The sequence below is a fragment of the Python bivittatus genome, unplaced genomic scaffold (assembly GCF_059951505.1).
Source record: "Python bivittatus isolate LINGU-HERP-01145 unplaced genomic scaffold, Pbiv_v1 ctg000080_np1212, whole genome shotgun sequence".
Classification (NCBI taxonomy): Eukaryota; Metazoa; Chordata; class Lepidosauria; order Squamata; family Pythonidae; genus Python; species Python bivittatus.
Genome location: NW_028277035.1, coordinates 58,901,471 through 58,917,388, shown reverse-complemented (window position 1 = coordinate 58,917,388; position 15,918 = coordinate 58,901,471). Strand labels below are relative to the sequence as shown.

The following is a 15,918-nucleotide window of genomic DNA, read 5'->3' as shown; positions in this document are numbered from 1 at the left end:
TTTGCTGTTTTTGACTATATTTTTTGCAAGTATCTTTTTCTTCATATACATCTTATACAATATATCTCCCTCTTCTTCATTTGTTGCAGCAATCTTTCTCTTATATGCATTTTTCCCCTCATTAACAGCCTTTTTCACTTTACATTCCACCAAGCATCCTTTTCTATACTTATGTGGTGCTCTGTAATATAATTATTTTCAATCTGTTTCAAGAAGTTTCCTAATCAAGATTCTGTTATTATACCCTCCAACATAACATAGCATTCCTGGAATCCCTGTGATGTTTATTTCTTGACCTTACCTACCTTGAAGGGCTGATATCAATTTTGAAAGATCACTTATACATTCCCCAAGATCAGCTCCAAATTCCTTTACACTGCTTCTCTGTGATCTTTTGGGGGCTTTCAACATAATCAACCATGATATCCTCCTGGACAGTCCACAGGATTCGGAATGGGAGGCATGGTTGTGGTTCTCCTCCTTTTTCTATGGTCAGGTCTGGTTGGTATTGGTGGGGGAGAGTCATTGAGCCAAAAACTCCTCAGGGCTTGATGGTCTTGCCTCTCCTGTTTAACATCTACATTAGGTCATCAGTCTTAGGTCAGGTATCATGAGTATGTTGATGATACCCAGTGGTACATCTCAATCACAGGCTAATCTGGTAATGCTGCAAGATGTTCAGAGGGGAGGAACAGGTCCAAGCTCAATCCTGATAAGACTGAATGTCTGTGGGGTTTTGGATCACCCAGGTTTGGAGATAGTCCACCTTTAGTCCTTCATGGAGTTGCACCCTCCCCTTCAAGAGTGGTGCCCATTTTGGGGTCTTCATGGACTCATAGCTCCTGTTTGAGGAGCAGGTGACAGCTGTGGCCAGGAAGGCCTTCACACAAATTCATCTAGTGGAACAATTGTACCCATATTTGGACCGGGAGACCCTCAAGATAGTCACCCATGTTTTTGTCACTTTATGTCTGGAATATTACAATACACTATATGTGGAGCTGCCCTTGAAGATCACTCAGAAATTATAAGTGGTCCAGAATGGAAATGCTATCGTACACTCATATAATGCCTCTGCTCCATGAGCTGCACTGGTTACCACTGAACTTCCAGAGTAGAGGAATACAGAGATGGCTTTGAAGAATGTATGTAACCATTGGGAAAACATGAACTTAACAGAAAGGTGTGAGAAAGAAACTCAAGACTACCTCACCATGACTCTCTTTGGTATAAGAGGGAGGGATGGGGAAATGCTGTCAGGCTTTCAAGATTATATTATTATAGCCTATATAGCCTATAGTGTCTGTTTCCTGATCTGGTCTATCTTGGAGGGCTGACATCCAGGTCCTATTCAAGGCACTGGTGATCACTTTTAAAGCCTTTCATGGCACAAAACCTATTTATCTGAGGCACTGTTTGTCTCCCATGACTGCTGCCCATCCTATATGATCTAGCAAGGTTGACATGCTCTGGGTCCCAACTGGTAAGGCCCAGGAAGAGGCTTTCTGTGTCATAGGGCCTTGCTTCTGGAATGAAATCCGCATTGTCCCCACCCTGTCCTCATTTAAGCAAGCCCTTAAAACCTGGCTCCTCCAGCCTTAAGTTAGAGTGGATGGCAGAGCCCATATCAAGATGAGTGGTTTATTGGAAATAGTATTCTTTTTCTAGACTTCTGTTTTTTTATGCATTGTTTCTGTTTTTATATTGTTTGTAGCATAAAGTCTTGAAGTTAAATTGTGTAGTGCCCAGCGTCATAATGGAGCTGGGAATCTTAACCTCTTTTTTATGTTCTCCTTCCACTCATTCTGTTGGAAGATTAATTTATTTTTTTAATCTCTTTTCATACAGGATGGTTACTTTCTCTTATTGCCATCATTCCACTTTTACTTTACTTTCTTTCCTTCTTTTTCATGTATATAGCTAGCTATTAGGCAGTGTTCCAATCTTGTGAGATTTGCTACAACCTATTAGAAGCAGTATTACAATAGAACAAGTCATTTTCTGTATAGTGAATTACCAGCCCAAGGCCTCATCTGTAAGTGTCGTTCTTCTTCAATATGGTTGAGATCCTGGTTATTTGTAAAGAACTTGTTTAAAATGTTGGACTAAACCCCTTCAAAAATGATGCTTGAGCTCTGGATGCACTTAGAAGTGAAACTCACTGGATGGTCTTGCACATAATTTAACTCCTAGCCTAATCCATCTTGGAAGATATTTTGAGAATAAAATTGAGAGGGGAGGGAAATAATTTGATACCAGATTGAGCTCCCCACAGAAAAGAAGGGAAATGAAATCAGACAGAGTTCCTTCACTATTGCACTATGCCTGAAAGTTTGTTTCTTATGAATCAGCCAAGCCTTTCAGCTGACTTTGGAGCATGAGTGCACCTGCATTCCTATGAAAGACAAAAGCCCTCTCAATGTATGACTGTCCTTTCCCCAGCACTGAGACAAGAAGGATAAATGTGGGAACAACCCATATGCAATTTTATTTATTTATTTGTGTGTCGTGGGGATGTGGGGTTGGCCGTCATCCTGGAGAATACGTGTGTTAAAGGAACCAGAAATAACAACTCATGACTGTATTTTGCTCCAGGATGTCCTTCATTTTGGGATGACATCTTCACAGAAGTACTGAAATACAGTACAGTAAGATCAATGAACAGTAGGAAAAATATATGCAAAGCAATCTTTGAATTTGTTGGATACACACACACACACACACACACATACACACACTCATTTTTGTGAGAAGAAATGGGTGGTACATTCTTACCTTTTAAATGAGTCCATTATTAGCAATTTGTTCATCACTGCACCTTCAATCTCACCAAAGAAGTTTCCAGTCTGAAGCCAAAAGATAAGGCCAGAAATTTCAGATAAATGCAAATCAACACTGGTTACAATTTCATTTCTATAAAGTGATCAGAAAAATATTAACATGTATGAAATGAAGTCCTGAAGTCTACTTCACTGTTGTAAAAATTGAAAAGGGTTTAAATATCATGACAAATGTTAAGGCTTACAAAATAATTCCTCAAGCAGATGTGAGAGTTTATATAATAGACTGCAGTTCATTGTGTAACATCCGATGCTGGAAATAATTTTTTTAAAAAATGTGCTGAACTCAAGCTTGTAAAGAAAATGCTCTAATCTGAACATAAACCCATGTGATTAAAATTCTACTTCACAAAAGTATAAATAGTGTTTGAAAGAATATTCTAAACAAATAATAAGAAGTGTTTTCTTTAATAATTCCTACGTGACCTGTTTAATTCTCCACATTTTATCAGATACATAAATATTTAGCTTTATATTATGGAGTGAGCTATTTGGATTCTGTTTATTATACTAAAAAGGAATTGACTAACAAAGATAAATTTGAGATAAGAAAACAAAGTCTTAAGTTGTGGGTTTTCTGGACAATTCCAAAGAGATTTGATAACTCCAGGCTTTTTTCCTGACATTTAAATCCCCCATAGATGCAACATAGGTCATTTTGCAGTACAGGAACAACTCTTGTTTATTCTTTAAAGAAGTAAGCCCAGCATTTCTGTAGGGGGAAAGGGTATTGCATGAATTCCATGAAGTTTGTTTTAATGAAATACCAATACTGCTGTAAGTGATAGACTTGGCCTCAAATATGCACCTGGGAATTTGCTGGCAAAGAAATTACAGGCCAGGCCCAAAACGGAAGCATTTTTCTGCTAAAAAAGTAATAGTTCCCTTTTTATATCCAGAGTGTTTGGGTGGGTAAAATTTGCTACAAGCATTTGTATTTTATAGCTTGAACATATTCAGTTCAGTGGGACTAGCTGAGAAATGGAGATCAGGAGGACAATATGCCAAATATCAAATATGTCTAAACATGCCTCACTTTCAGAAGAACAATGAAAAATATATACAAGTTACTAGAAAGAAGGAAATCTGATGCTTAAAATATACAACGGTCATTAATCAACTTTAAAAATTAACTCTCAACATATAATATAGGTTAAATAATCTGAAACAATGAATATGATCAGTTTTAATTCTCATTGTTTAAAAAATATTAAAGTCTGTGGTTTGTTTATAATGAAATTGTGGAACATAACTTTCTGCTTAACTTTAGCTAGTTTATGTCCTAGAATTTTCTGTTCTACAGAAGTTAATTTGATCTGCTCAATTACTGTATACATACAATACTACTAATTTTGTAGAATATACAATTGTACCGCTTTTTCAGTAACCCATGAAAGAGGATGTTTACAGAATTCCCATAAAAGGGAAATGGAAGCATATTCCGTTATTTTTCAAGTTTTAGTCCTGTTTCCATAAATTATATTCATTAGTGGAATCCACAGACAGAACTTTTTCAATCATAGAATCCCCTTCATCAGCCCTTAAACTCAGTTGAGTTAGATAACGTTTTAGAACAAATTTGGGAAAAAGAGAGTAGCTTCGGCAGAGAAGAAAAATCAGATGAGCATCAGATGTCTTTTGATTGTGCCCTGTGTCTGAAAATATCTGATTACCAAATATTTTCTAAGCTACTATTGTAAGAATAGTTTGTCTTATGCTTCTGTTTACTTCAAAAAGATTAAATATTACATTTATCATATTTAAAGTTATCATGGAGGAGATAGATGCAATGATAGTATAAACATGGCTATTTAGTTAGCTGGCAGCCTGATACATTCCTAAAAATGAGAAGTCATCTGCTACCATCTGTTCTGGCTATAAAATTTTGTTAAATGGCATATTGTAAAAGTTATGAAAGCTTATGCCTTTTAATAACAGTTGTCAGTCACAAAAGGTGCTAGCGGACTTCTTTTGATTTTTCACAAGTTCTATATCATTTTTATTGCTGAATCAAAGCCTTCAGCTGAGGGCTGCATCAAGTTTGGCTAAAACCCAGATCATGTACTGTCTTCTACATTTACTTCCTTTTCTTGTGTCTTAAATAATCCTGTCAAATCCTACACAATTAACTCACTCATATAGAATTGCCAGAATGTTCAAAATCCAAAAAGTAAGGACAAACCTTTCTAAATTTGGGCAAAATGCTTGAGGAGAAATCTATGTTTAACATAACTATCTTCAGGCATAATAGACATGTCTGAAGAAGAGGTTCTATAACTTAAAGTTTTATGAGCTTAAGAGCAGACCCACCCAATGAGAAGACATTATTTCAGACCATCAGAAAGGAAATTATTTCAGACCCTCTGAAAAGAAAACTACATGCTTCAGGGCAAGGCATCTTTTAAAAATTCTTTTAATCTCATGCTGTTCATTATTTCTGTACTCCATTGGCAAAATGCATTGTGTAGCTGGATTTTCGAGAAGGCAAGAAACAGATTTCTACTTACCTGCGTATAGTCTTCTGAAACTAATATAAATCCATTATTATCAATGAGGTAACAATTAATATTCTGTAAAGTAACAAAAAATGTGTGTAAGTCTTTGATTTCAGTAAGTTGTATTTTTCATCTAAGGAGGAAACAATATTTCTGTCTCAGCTTGAGATATTTGAGAAATAAATCCAAAAGTGCGGTGACTGAAGAAAACTTCACTGAGATTTCAAGTGTCTATCAATGCAATGACTGTGGGGAAAAAAGGGAATTAGGAGAAACGTTTGGCAAAGTGCATCAGCAGAACAAATGTGGATGTTATATGGATGGATCCACTTGGATCCATCTGAGAAAGGATCCATTTGGATCCATTTGAGAAAGGAGAACTGTATTTAGAGAAGCACCCCTTCCATTTATGGGATAAAAACTTTATATACAAGTATATTCTAGAATATATAAGAAGTTTCTGAAAAGAGCCCAAGCTGTAACTTAACTGTAAAATACAGTTTTCTGTAAAGGGGTCTTTACCTCTGTTTTGTTTTCTTCAAGAAAGTTAATAAAATGAGTACAATTTTTCTAAACCAAGAAATGAAAATTGAAGATGAAATTAATAGTTTCTTCACCCTTACTTTTAATAGCTGCACTTTAAAATTATACTGGCATATCAAAGTTTTTCTCAAAAGATAGATGCAACTATAGTAAAAAGAATATTCACTAGAAAAACTGATATATGTGGTTTGAAAAATCAGAATAAGAGCATCTTCTCAAACATTTTTCTTCCCAACACTGACTTGGAAGTTTGAATAAAAAGAACTCTATGTTAAAAATGCTACTCATTGAAAAAATATTGGCTGCCACATTAAAGGGCAGGTTATTCAATCAGCAAAACTGAATAGTAAATCTTTTCTTGAATTTTGCCACTTCAGGTTTCAGTTAAATTGTGGCATAGTTAAATATTTTGCCACCAAACACATACATACACAGTCAATAAAAATATCACATGTCAGGGAGAAGACTGGAGTAAATTATTTTTCAAAGCTCAATTATTTTTTACATTAACATTTTTTTTTCCTTTTTGGAAACATTCAAACATGACATAGCACAGTCCATCTTTACTACTACATCCATGATAAATGGGACCTTAGTTTTGAAGAAGCAAATACTCAAGGCTAATTTTCCATGTCATCTTCTAAAATTACATCTTGGTTTCATAGCCATGTATCAGTATATCCAGTAGATGGAATATCTTTTCTAAACACACATTTTTTGTTTCATTTTAGTATGAATATATGCTTTGCATAATTGTCTGCAGTTTCATTACCAAGAAAAACTGGCAGTGCATGTATGAAATGTCTTGCTTACCTCATCATCACAGCTTATAGAACATCGACCGTCAAGAGAAGTACACTATAAAAAGAGAAGATTGGTAGCACTGAACACAGTTTACAATTTTCATCTTTTGAATGAAGAGAAATCTACAACTTTCAGAAATATGTGATATGGTATGGTATGCAATAAAAAGTATATATCGATATTTAATTTTTAGTGTTGGATTCATAAAACTGTATGGCAACAAGGATAAATTAATTCATTGTTGAAAAATAAGAAACTGAGTCAAATCAAAAGTGCATTCTATTTATGGATATCTCTCTCATCCAAAAATGTCTTCAGACATTTGGAATGACTGTTGGAAATGAGAGATAAATCTGAGTCATCCACATTTGGTGACTTGTGCCCCAAAGTTCTGAGTGATTTCTCCTGGTACTTGTATTAAACACAATTCAAAAAATAAATCCTGGCTCACTAGTCTATTTAAGCCTATCTTCATCTTTAACTGATGATGGTGACTACAGTGATGGAATTTATTTACCAAAACATCTTCTGCCAGTTATATTTAACTTGCAAAAAGTGACAGATTCTGTTTTCCTGATTCTTTCCAGCTTTATTGCTAGGCAATGACATAAGACTTTTAAATACCCAATAGTAACATACCTGCCTACTGGCAGTCCAAAATTTCCTTTGGAAAAACTCCAGTTTCATCTGGATACCTACAGCTGATTGAAATGATGAACAACAGGTATTTTAAAAGCTCTTTTCATACAGAGATTTACAAATCCATTTTTTAAAAATCTGAAAAGTGTAAAACAAGAGCATGTAACTATACAATTCTATATCAAATAAAATAGGACAACCAAGTGCACAGGTCTAAACTTTAACAGATAAATTTTCAAACTGAGAGGTCAAAAATGTAAGTAGGGATCTGGATAGAGACAAAGTTCTTCATCTGGTATTAATCTAAATTTCTCTGATTGATTCACTCTAACCTCATTTGGGAGCCTGGTTGGGCTGCTGTAGCAAATCTACTGCTAAGGAGCCCCTAAATAACTCTCTATTGAACCAAATCCCTCTCCAAATGTCAACATAGATTCCAGAATGGCCCTAAGGAAGTGTGAATCTTCATCCTTCAAGATATGTGAATTCTGAAAGGCAAAGCAGTATGTGTCCCAGAGGCATTTGCCAGTCAAGATTTGATTCTGAAGTGGCTTGTTTCATTTTCTAAGAAAGGTCTTTACTATTTTCTACTATAACTTACCATACATGTATACTGTAGATACTCATGAATAAGCCAAGAATTTTAGGCTCCAAAATGCTTCCCCAAAAATGGTTTCAGCTTATCTGTGCACGGGCTTGTCCACTGTAACACTTTTTTAAAAGTATTCCTATATACTAGCGGATAAGCTGAACCAAAATACCATGAAAAATTTGCCCCCCACAGATAAGCCAATTGTGAAAATTTAAAATGGAATTTGTTCTAGAAAACATTTATTGATACAAAATATGAAAATAAATTAAGTCCTTCAGAATGTATTTTAAAACACATACAAAAATTTCAAGGGTTGGCTCATCTGTGGGGGGCAGATTTTTCATGGCATTTTGGTTAAAAATTCAAAGGTCAGCTTATCTGCAGATGGATTTATCCACGCGTATATACGGTACATTAAGAACAATTATTGAAATCTAAGTGGCCTAAGGAATAAAAATAGAAAAGCATTTCTAATTAAGTTTCTAATTAAGTCTAACTACTATAGAAGAAGCATTCCCTTTAAGTGAGCTTGATGTTTAGTTATTTTAAGGACATATCTATGTTGTTTTCTCTGCAGAAATATGGAGACAATTTGTTCTCTTGGATTTATAAAAACTCTACCTATAGTTGCTAGCAAGGATATTGCACAAATATATCAAGGGGCAGGGTTTCGATTACACATTCATGCCAGCCATCTTGCCCCTTGGAGCCTCCCCTGAAGAGACCTCTGAGTTCTAGTAATCCTGAGCAGTTTCCCATCCAAATACTAACTAGGCCTGATCCTACTTAGCTTCCAAGCTTAGATGTGGTTCAGCAGTCACTTGCTGAGACCCTAACTAACATGTGCTTATATAATTCTTTTGAAATATTAACCACAGGAAAACAGTTGAAATGCTAGGATGGGCTGTGCAAAACTGTTATTTCAAGAGATGAGGGGAAGTAAGAACTACTGATTTACTTTTACTGGTTTCAGCCTTACTTTAATTATTGGTTGCTGCTGTTTTAAATGGATTATGTAGGAAATCAAATATCAGGTAGAACCTTTAGATCTGCTCCTGCTTGCTATTACTCAGGCAGAAAATCTATCATTTCAGTGGGAATTTTCCTTGTTTAAAATAGCATGACTAGATTTATCACTCTTTTCCCAGGTGTGCAAGCCTCTATAATATCTTAAATTTTTGGCACATTGGACACTGATACCATCAGATACTATAGTATTTGGGATGTAGAACTGAGACTGTGAACTCGAAACAATAGCAAGATCAAATAAATGTCCTACATGATACTTTGAAGGTAGAAAATAGAAAAGCAATGTTTCTTTCACATGAATTTCATGGGGACGTTGAAGCAATTTGCTTTAAAGAAAGAGAATTGATTTTTAAAGGAATTAGCAACACTGGGATGTCATACTATTTTCTTTCAAATCTCAGAGGAAATATATTCCAAATGTCATCTAAAGAACTATATGCAAAGAGCACTTGGTAGTGTAACTTTTTTCTTCTCTACAGTAACTGTTCAGATGATATCATGTTCTAAGGACAAATCAAACATATTTCAATCTTTTTGAATCATTATGTCAATATTCAACATCTGAAGTAAATGGCTGCCCACAACATTCTGCAATCTAAAAAATAATGCATTAAGAATTTATTTGTTCCTGCCTTTCCTCCAAGAATTCGAAGCACTTATAGGGGATTCTCCCTTTATTTTATCTCCACAGCAACAGTCCAGTGAGTTAGGGTAAGCTGCGAGTGACCGGCCCAAAGTTGCCTTGTGAGTTTCCATAGCTGAGGGTGGACTGACTCCCCCACCAGTCCTAACCAACATTACAATTACCTCACCATAGTGGCTCCTCAGAACAAAGTAAAATGACCAAAATGGAGAAATATGAAGGATATTTTACAATAATTTAGCTGCTTTTAGGTAGTTTAGAAAGCAGAAACTTGGTACAGTGAAACTTCAGTTTACTGGACCAGTTGGGGAGTAGGGGTGCCCATTATTCCACCGATCCACTAAACTAGGGAGTAGGGCATCCATAACAACATCTTTATACAAATGACACAAACAAGGCCATTTGTATAATTTTAGATCAAGTGTCATTCTACAGTTAATGTAACTTGCCTAACAACATCACTGCACAATTGAGGGAAAATCCAACATGAATTTTGCCCACGGCATCATTGCATTGAGGCCCATTAAACTGAGGTTTCATTGTACAATTGCAGCCCCTTACTATAAAATGCACTTATACATCTATCTGCAAATGAGCCCCAAATTAGTGCATAATAAGGAGGGTTATAAACAAAAAGCCAAAAACCCAGAATATTCTCTCCAATGTATTGCCCCATGAGGGAATCAGAGAGTAGTTAAGAAGACCAATGCACATTTATTACAGCCACACACACATAAACTCAAATCAGTCATACATATGGGCCCCACATCTTCTGTCTACAAAAATGAGGAAACATTTGTTCCTGAATTTTTAATAAGAATGTTGACATGCTGACATTTATAGAGGAGATTACCTGTTAAGAGATATACAGGGTAAATTCCTTAAAAGCAGCTTATCCATTTGTTATCATTATCCACTGTTAGGCATTTCTTTATTTAATATTTGTACAAAATATGTGGCATTTCCTAATCTGTGCAAAGGATAGTAGAATTCTATATTGTTCAGTGATCTTTAGCGCTCAATATAAACATAAAGTACTTACAATGTTGGCTGAGAGCCTGCTATCCTGAAGTACTCTGATCTTTCACTTTAAGCCATGTTGAAATACAAAGTCATTAATTAAATCCCAGAAAGATTTTGATGTGAATGGCAATGTTAGGATTTTCCTTTTTATAATCTGCATTCATTTTACGGCCCCCCAACGTTTTTTTTTTTTTTTAAGATTAGGGCCGTTGTATTTGTAGTTAATTGCAGGTGTGCCAGGTAAGATTCTGTTGACATTAACTTCAGAGGTGAAATGATAATCACCACATCCCAGAAAAGCTCCTGATTCTGAAATTGCTTTTTATTTCGCTGAAGCATTAAGAACAGAGACACATAAGACCTGACCCTGAGAGCTGCTAAAAGCATGGCACCTGCTTAGCTTCAATCATTTGAACCGTCATCAACAAAAATGCAGTATGTGCTGCCTTAAAGTGAATGTTTTTCAGCTTCTTCCCCCCCAAATGTTATTAAACTGCATTTGTACAAAGAAGAACAGGACCACATCCCCACAAATGAAGATCCAATCTCTTTCTGGATTGAGCAGAAAGATCCAAAGGGGAGTTCTAAATTCAGATAAATGAACAGCTGGGAACTCTGATCCCAAGAACATATCTCCTATGATTCTCTATTGCAGGGGTGCAAAGAGAGTTTCCCTAAAACTCATCCTGGGTTTTTACACTATCACCATTCACTGGAGTATAACATGCAATTACAGTATCACTAATTTATGAGTTTGTACTTTCATAAGTAATCCATAATCTAAATGACACTACTTCATACATTCCAACTTACATTTTAGCTTCTTTGTTTATAATTAAACATATACCTTTATCAGATTCATCACCTCCAGAAGACCAAACTAGCATTCAATTCCATTTCATCTTTCTCTTTTCTCTTTGTGTTAGAGTCACAACATAACTATTTTTTTTTGTTTCATTTATTAATTCATGCTCATTTCCATTTACTCTCCTAAGTTGCAGCCTTCTTAATAGGATCATAGAATGCAAGGGTTGGAAGAGATTATAGAGATCACCAGTCTAGCTCTCTGTCTGGTATAGGAATCCACTACTATTACATCCCTGCAAAATGATCACAACCAACATTTTCAGCTAGATAAATCTGTACCTTCCATAGGCAGTTGGTTCCATTGTTGAACAACTCATCAGGAAATTCTACCTGATATTCAACCAAAATTTACAGCTTTGTATATTAATCCCACTGTTAGCCTTTGAGAACCACACTAAACCAATCAACCTCATCCTCTACACGGCAGTCCTTCAAATACTTGAAAGCAATTATTGTTTCCCCACAGTTGTCAAGGTTTTAGTTGTCCCACGTCCACAAAGAGCAAGCTTCTTCCAGATTTTTTAAACCAGGTTTTATTGAAAGAGAATAGGATAAGATTTCAGAAATCTCAGCAACTGAACTATTTTCCCACATTATTGGATATCTTCACAGCCCTAGATAGGCATTACACTATTTTCTGGACTGCTTTATTCCCTCTCTGTAGGGAATGACCAATCACCATCACTTGCTTCTGCTTCATCTTCAGGGTAGAGGTTGAAGTCCCTCCCTTTGTATGGTTTTCTTCCCAGTCTCTGAGGGTTGTAGTAGCTGATTTTTGTGCCATCATCACTGGGAAAGCTCTAGAATCTATTCTGAAGCTCCAACGGAAAAGAGTTTTATTTTATAGGCAAGGTCCTTCTCCCCCACCCGCACAAGTGTTTCCTGTATTTGAACCAACTGTTCTTCATCTTCATTAACAAACTGGAGGGTGGACAGGTTCTTTCACTTTCTTCTCCAGGGGGTGCAATCAACCTGCACTTAAAGCATGCGTAGCTCATGACACCTTCTAGGAAGAAAACAAAGGTGGCATATCCTTCACAGGAGCAGTCCTTTCCATCTCCATGTTCCATAAAGAAAGCAATATACTAAACACCTCACCTTCAATTTTCCCTGCAAAACTCCTAATTGCTCTCCATGTTCACTGGCTTGGTGAGCTTGCTCTATAGAACATGACTGCCTAAAGCTTTCCTGAAACTGCCTATACTAGTCCAGCAGGAAGCACTCTGCAATTCCTATTAAGATTCAGAAAGACCAGAAACCAATTACAAATTGGGTTAGAAGGGAATCTAGTACTTCCTATCTTTTACTACCTTCAACTGAGTCCAAGATTGGACTTTGCTTACCGACCCTCATATGCATAACCTTCTGGTGTTCCATTTCTTGATGTGATGCTGTATCATAAAAACACAAAACAGATATATTCTGAATTTTATTTCCTGGCTGGAGAGTTACTATATTTCAAGACACAGCATAGTGGAGAAACTAGATTATAATGTAGTAAAATCATATTCTTCAGTTCCAATTGTTGGCTTTTGAAATGGAACTATCTCAGACTGTGCTACTGGCTGTGGTCATAAAATCACCAAATCAGTATTTCAATAGAATTTCTATATTCCTACCCTCTTAAATTATATGGACAATGGCCTGTCTGTTTAATAAACTCAATAAGTTTGATGATAGACTGTTTTGTTCAAGGGATATTAACTGGGGCCAGTATTTCCTAACAGCCTTACCAGGAAAAAAACATTTATAGCAACGTTTTTATTCCAGCAGACCTTCAAAATAATCCTCACTTTCATCCCCTTTAATCACCGAAGAACAGGAATCATCAGCATTGCCATTTCTTATCTAACAAAGCCTGCATTTACTACTCTCACAACAATAATGTAATCTCCTTTACTAATTGACAAAACCCATCTTGCTTTAGTACAATTTCTGCAGGCGTACTGCATCTGGAGTTCTAACAATGCCCACACATAGGAAATACCATTATGGAACCAGGGTGGTCCACAGAGGCATAGAAAATCTGCTGAAATACATATGTGTGGAATAGAAGATGTGTTCACTTCAAAAATCAGGAATCTGAAATAGACAGCAATTGTAACCCAAATAAGATAACACCCCTACTTCTCTGACTCACTTCTCTACACATTGGATTCTGCACCAGAAAAGGGAGGCAATTGATTGGCTGAAGCATCCAGAATAGAACAACCAAGGAACTACCCCCCCCTCATATTTTCAAGACTAAAATAGACCTAGAATGAACAAATTAACATTAAACATCATGTAAATGTGCAAAGCAGAGTCTTTCAAGTCCATGGGAGTCTACTGGAGTCCATTGGAGTTGGGGAGCTAATAAACTCAAATAAACAAATAGGTTATGCTGTAAGTCTTTAAAGAGTTGAGTATTTTGCTTTAAAGGCTTCACTGACACCTACAAAATGTTCTTTAAGAGCAGCTATTCTTGGATACACTGCTACAGAAACTATGGACACAATTCAATGAGATCTGATTAAAATCATTAGAGAGTAACTGTCTGATGTGAGCGATTGATAGATCGATAGTCAGATAGATATAAGAGAGAGAGAATGCCTAATTTTTAATCTAGCTTTCTTTCAGAAAATAAAAAAAGCAATGCTAAGTTATCAGTCCTAATGTTCTTCAACAATCATGATATAAAGGTTATTTTTATAAATTTATGTACATACGATTACTTGGAATACTTGAAATGGCATGTTACTCCCATGAGCTGCAGCACTTCTTTAAATGGATATATCAAATATTCTGCAAACTTTGTGAAGACATCATAAGGCAGTGTTGTCCAAACTTGGCCACTTTAAGATGAGTGGACTTCAACTCCCAGAATTCCCCAGCCAGCATGGGAATTCTGGGAGTTGAAGTCCACTCATCTTAAAGTGCCCAAGTTTGGACAACACTGTCATAAGGAATTCTTTAATAAGTTCTTGGGCAACCTTTAGGGCTGGCTTGTATAAAATGCTAAGACATAATATGGTTTGCTTGATTTTGGCTGAATGTGATGCATGAATCCCTCTTCTATGTCTAGGCAGCCAAATGTAGACTGTTTTAGTACTGTAGGCATTTCATGTAGACCTATTTCAATACTATTTTCTTACTTTAATTTTCTTAAAATGACCACATACCTCTGTTCATCCAATAGAGCCCAGAATCTTCATCAGCAAATATATCATAAATACCAAACAATACAAGAAAACTGTAGCATGCATAATAAAATGAGGCAGTGGCCTAAAATATACAGCAACTAAAGGCATTGGCTGGTGTGGGTCTTCCGGGCTGTGTAGCCGTGTTCTGGAAGTTTTGTTTCCTACCGTTTCGCCAGCATCTGTGACCGGCATCTTCAGAGAGCAGGAGCACAGACAGGAGCAGTTCTCTCTGTGCCCCTAACTAAAGGCATTTCTCAGACGCAAACAACTGTCCTTTAGTGTTTAGTGTTCTGGGTTTCATGCCAGATCTCCTTTATTACAGAGGCGTCTTGACTATGATGTTTATAATAGACTCAAATGTAACTTATAATCCTTGAGATCATGATCAAGATTAGACAGCAGAAAATCCCTGCAACCGTTACGCATCCATAAATCACGTTGTGACTGTTTTAATCCATAGAGGATTTTTTTCCAAATGAATAAAACTTCCCTTTTTTCTTTAAAAAATGATTTATTTCTATTAATGTGCAAGCAAAATAAAGAATCCATTTAAGAAGAATTAAGGACTGCAAGAGATTGTTCTGAGGAGGTTAATGTGTAGTCTGTCAACCTGGGCCAAGGAACAGCTCCATGGGTTGATACGGAGAAATGTTAACATAACGTAACAGTCAGGATTCAGTTTAGTTTGGCATTTGATATATCAGTACAAACTGCACTGTAGACTTTTGTAGCTCTAAAACAATTTGAGCAGAAACCTATGCATCATCCTCACCCCAAGGGTGAGTGAAGTCAGCACTTGTCTTCCAAAATTAACAAATGAACAAACAAAAAACCATAAGCATAAACAAACAAAAACAAATTCTTCACATCTCACATTCTAGCCTGAATATTCTCTTCCACCTGGCACAAACTAAGGCATTTTTTATGTGTTTGTTTTCTTTGACATGATTCTCAGACCTCTCTTAAGACTGCAGCCTTCTCAAAGTATGCAATATAAAATAATCAACATATGATATCAAATCGTACAACATCTATTGAAAAATTAAAGCAATACAGTTAAAAGAAAATACAGTTTCAGTGATCTGATAGCCGCAAATACCATAGAAAGCTTTCAGTCAAAAGTCAAGCAATGAGAAGTATTTTTTAAAATCTTAATCTAAGCATACTAGGATGGAACTAGCCAGATATCTCTTTGGAACAAATATCATAGAGGTAGTGGCAGATGGCTCTAGCAGGGATCACAACTGGAAACCAACAGCCA

General features: G+C 36.1%; 1 protein-coding gene across 5 annotated transcripts in view; it reads right to left on the bottom strand.

Moving 5' to 3' along the window:
- Positions 1-15,918, bottom strand: part of CACNA2D3 (calcium voltage-gated channel auxiliary subunit alpha2delta 3) — a 577,343-nt gene that overhangs the window by 49,204 nt on the left and 512,221 nt on the right. For all 5 annotated transcript variants that reach the window (XM_088134187.1, XM_088134188.1, XM_088134191.1 and 2 more), the window contains 4 exons: positions 7,322-7,383; positions 6,692-6,736; positions 5,348-5,410; positions 2,776-2,846 (listed from right to left, as the gene is read on the bottom strand). In XM_088134187.1, coding sequence (XP_087990313.1) covers positions 2,776-2,846; positions 5,348-5,410; positions 6,692-6,736; positions 7,322-7,383 — 241 coding nt within the window. The remainder of the gene's footprint in view (positions 1-2,775; positions 2,847-5,347; positions 5,411-6,691; positions 6,737-7,321; positions 7,384-15,918) is intronic.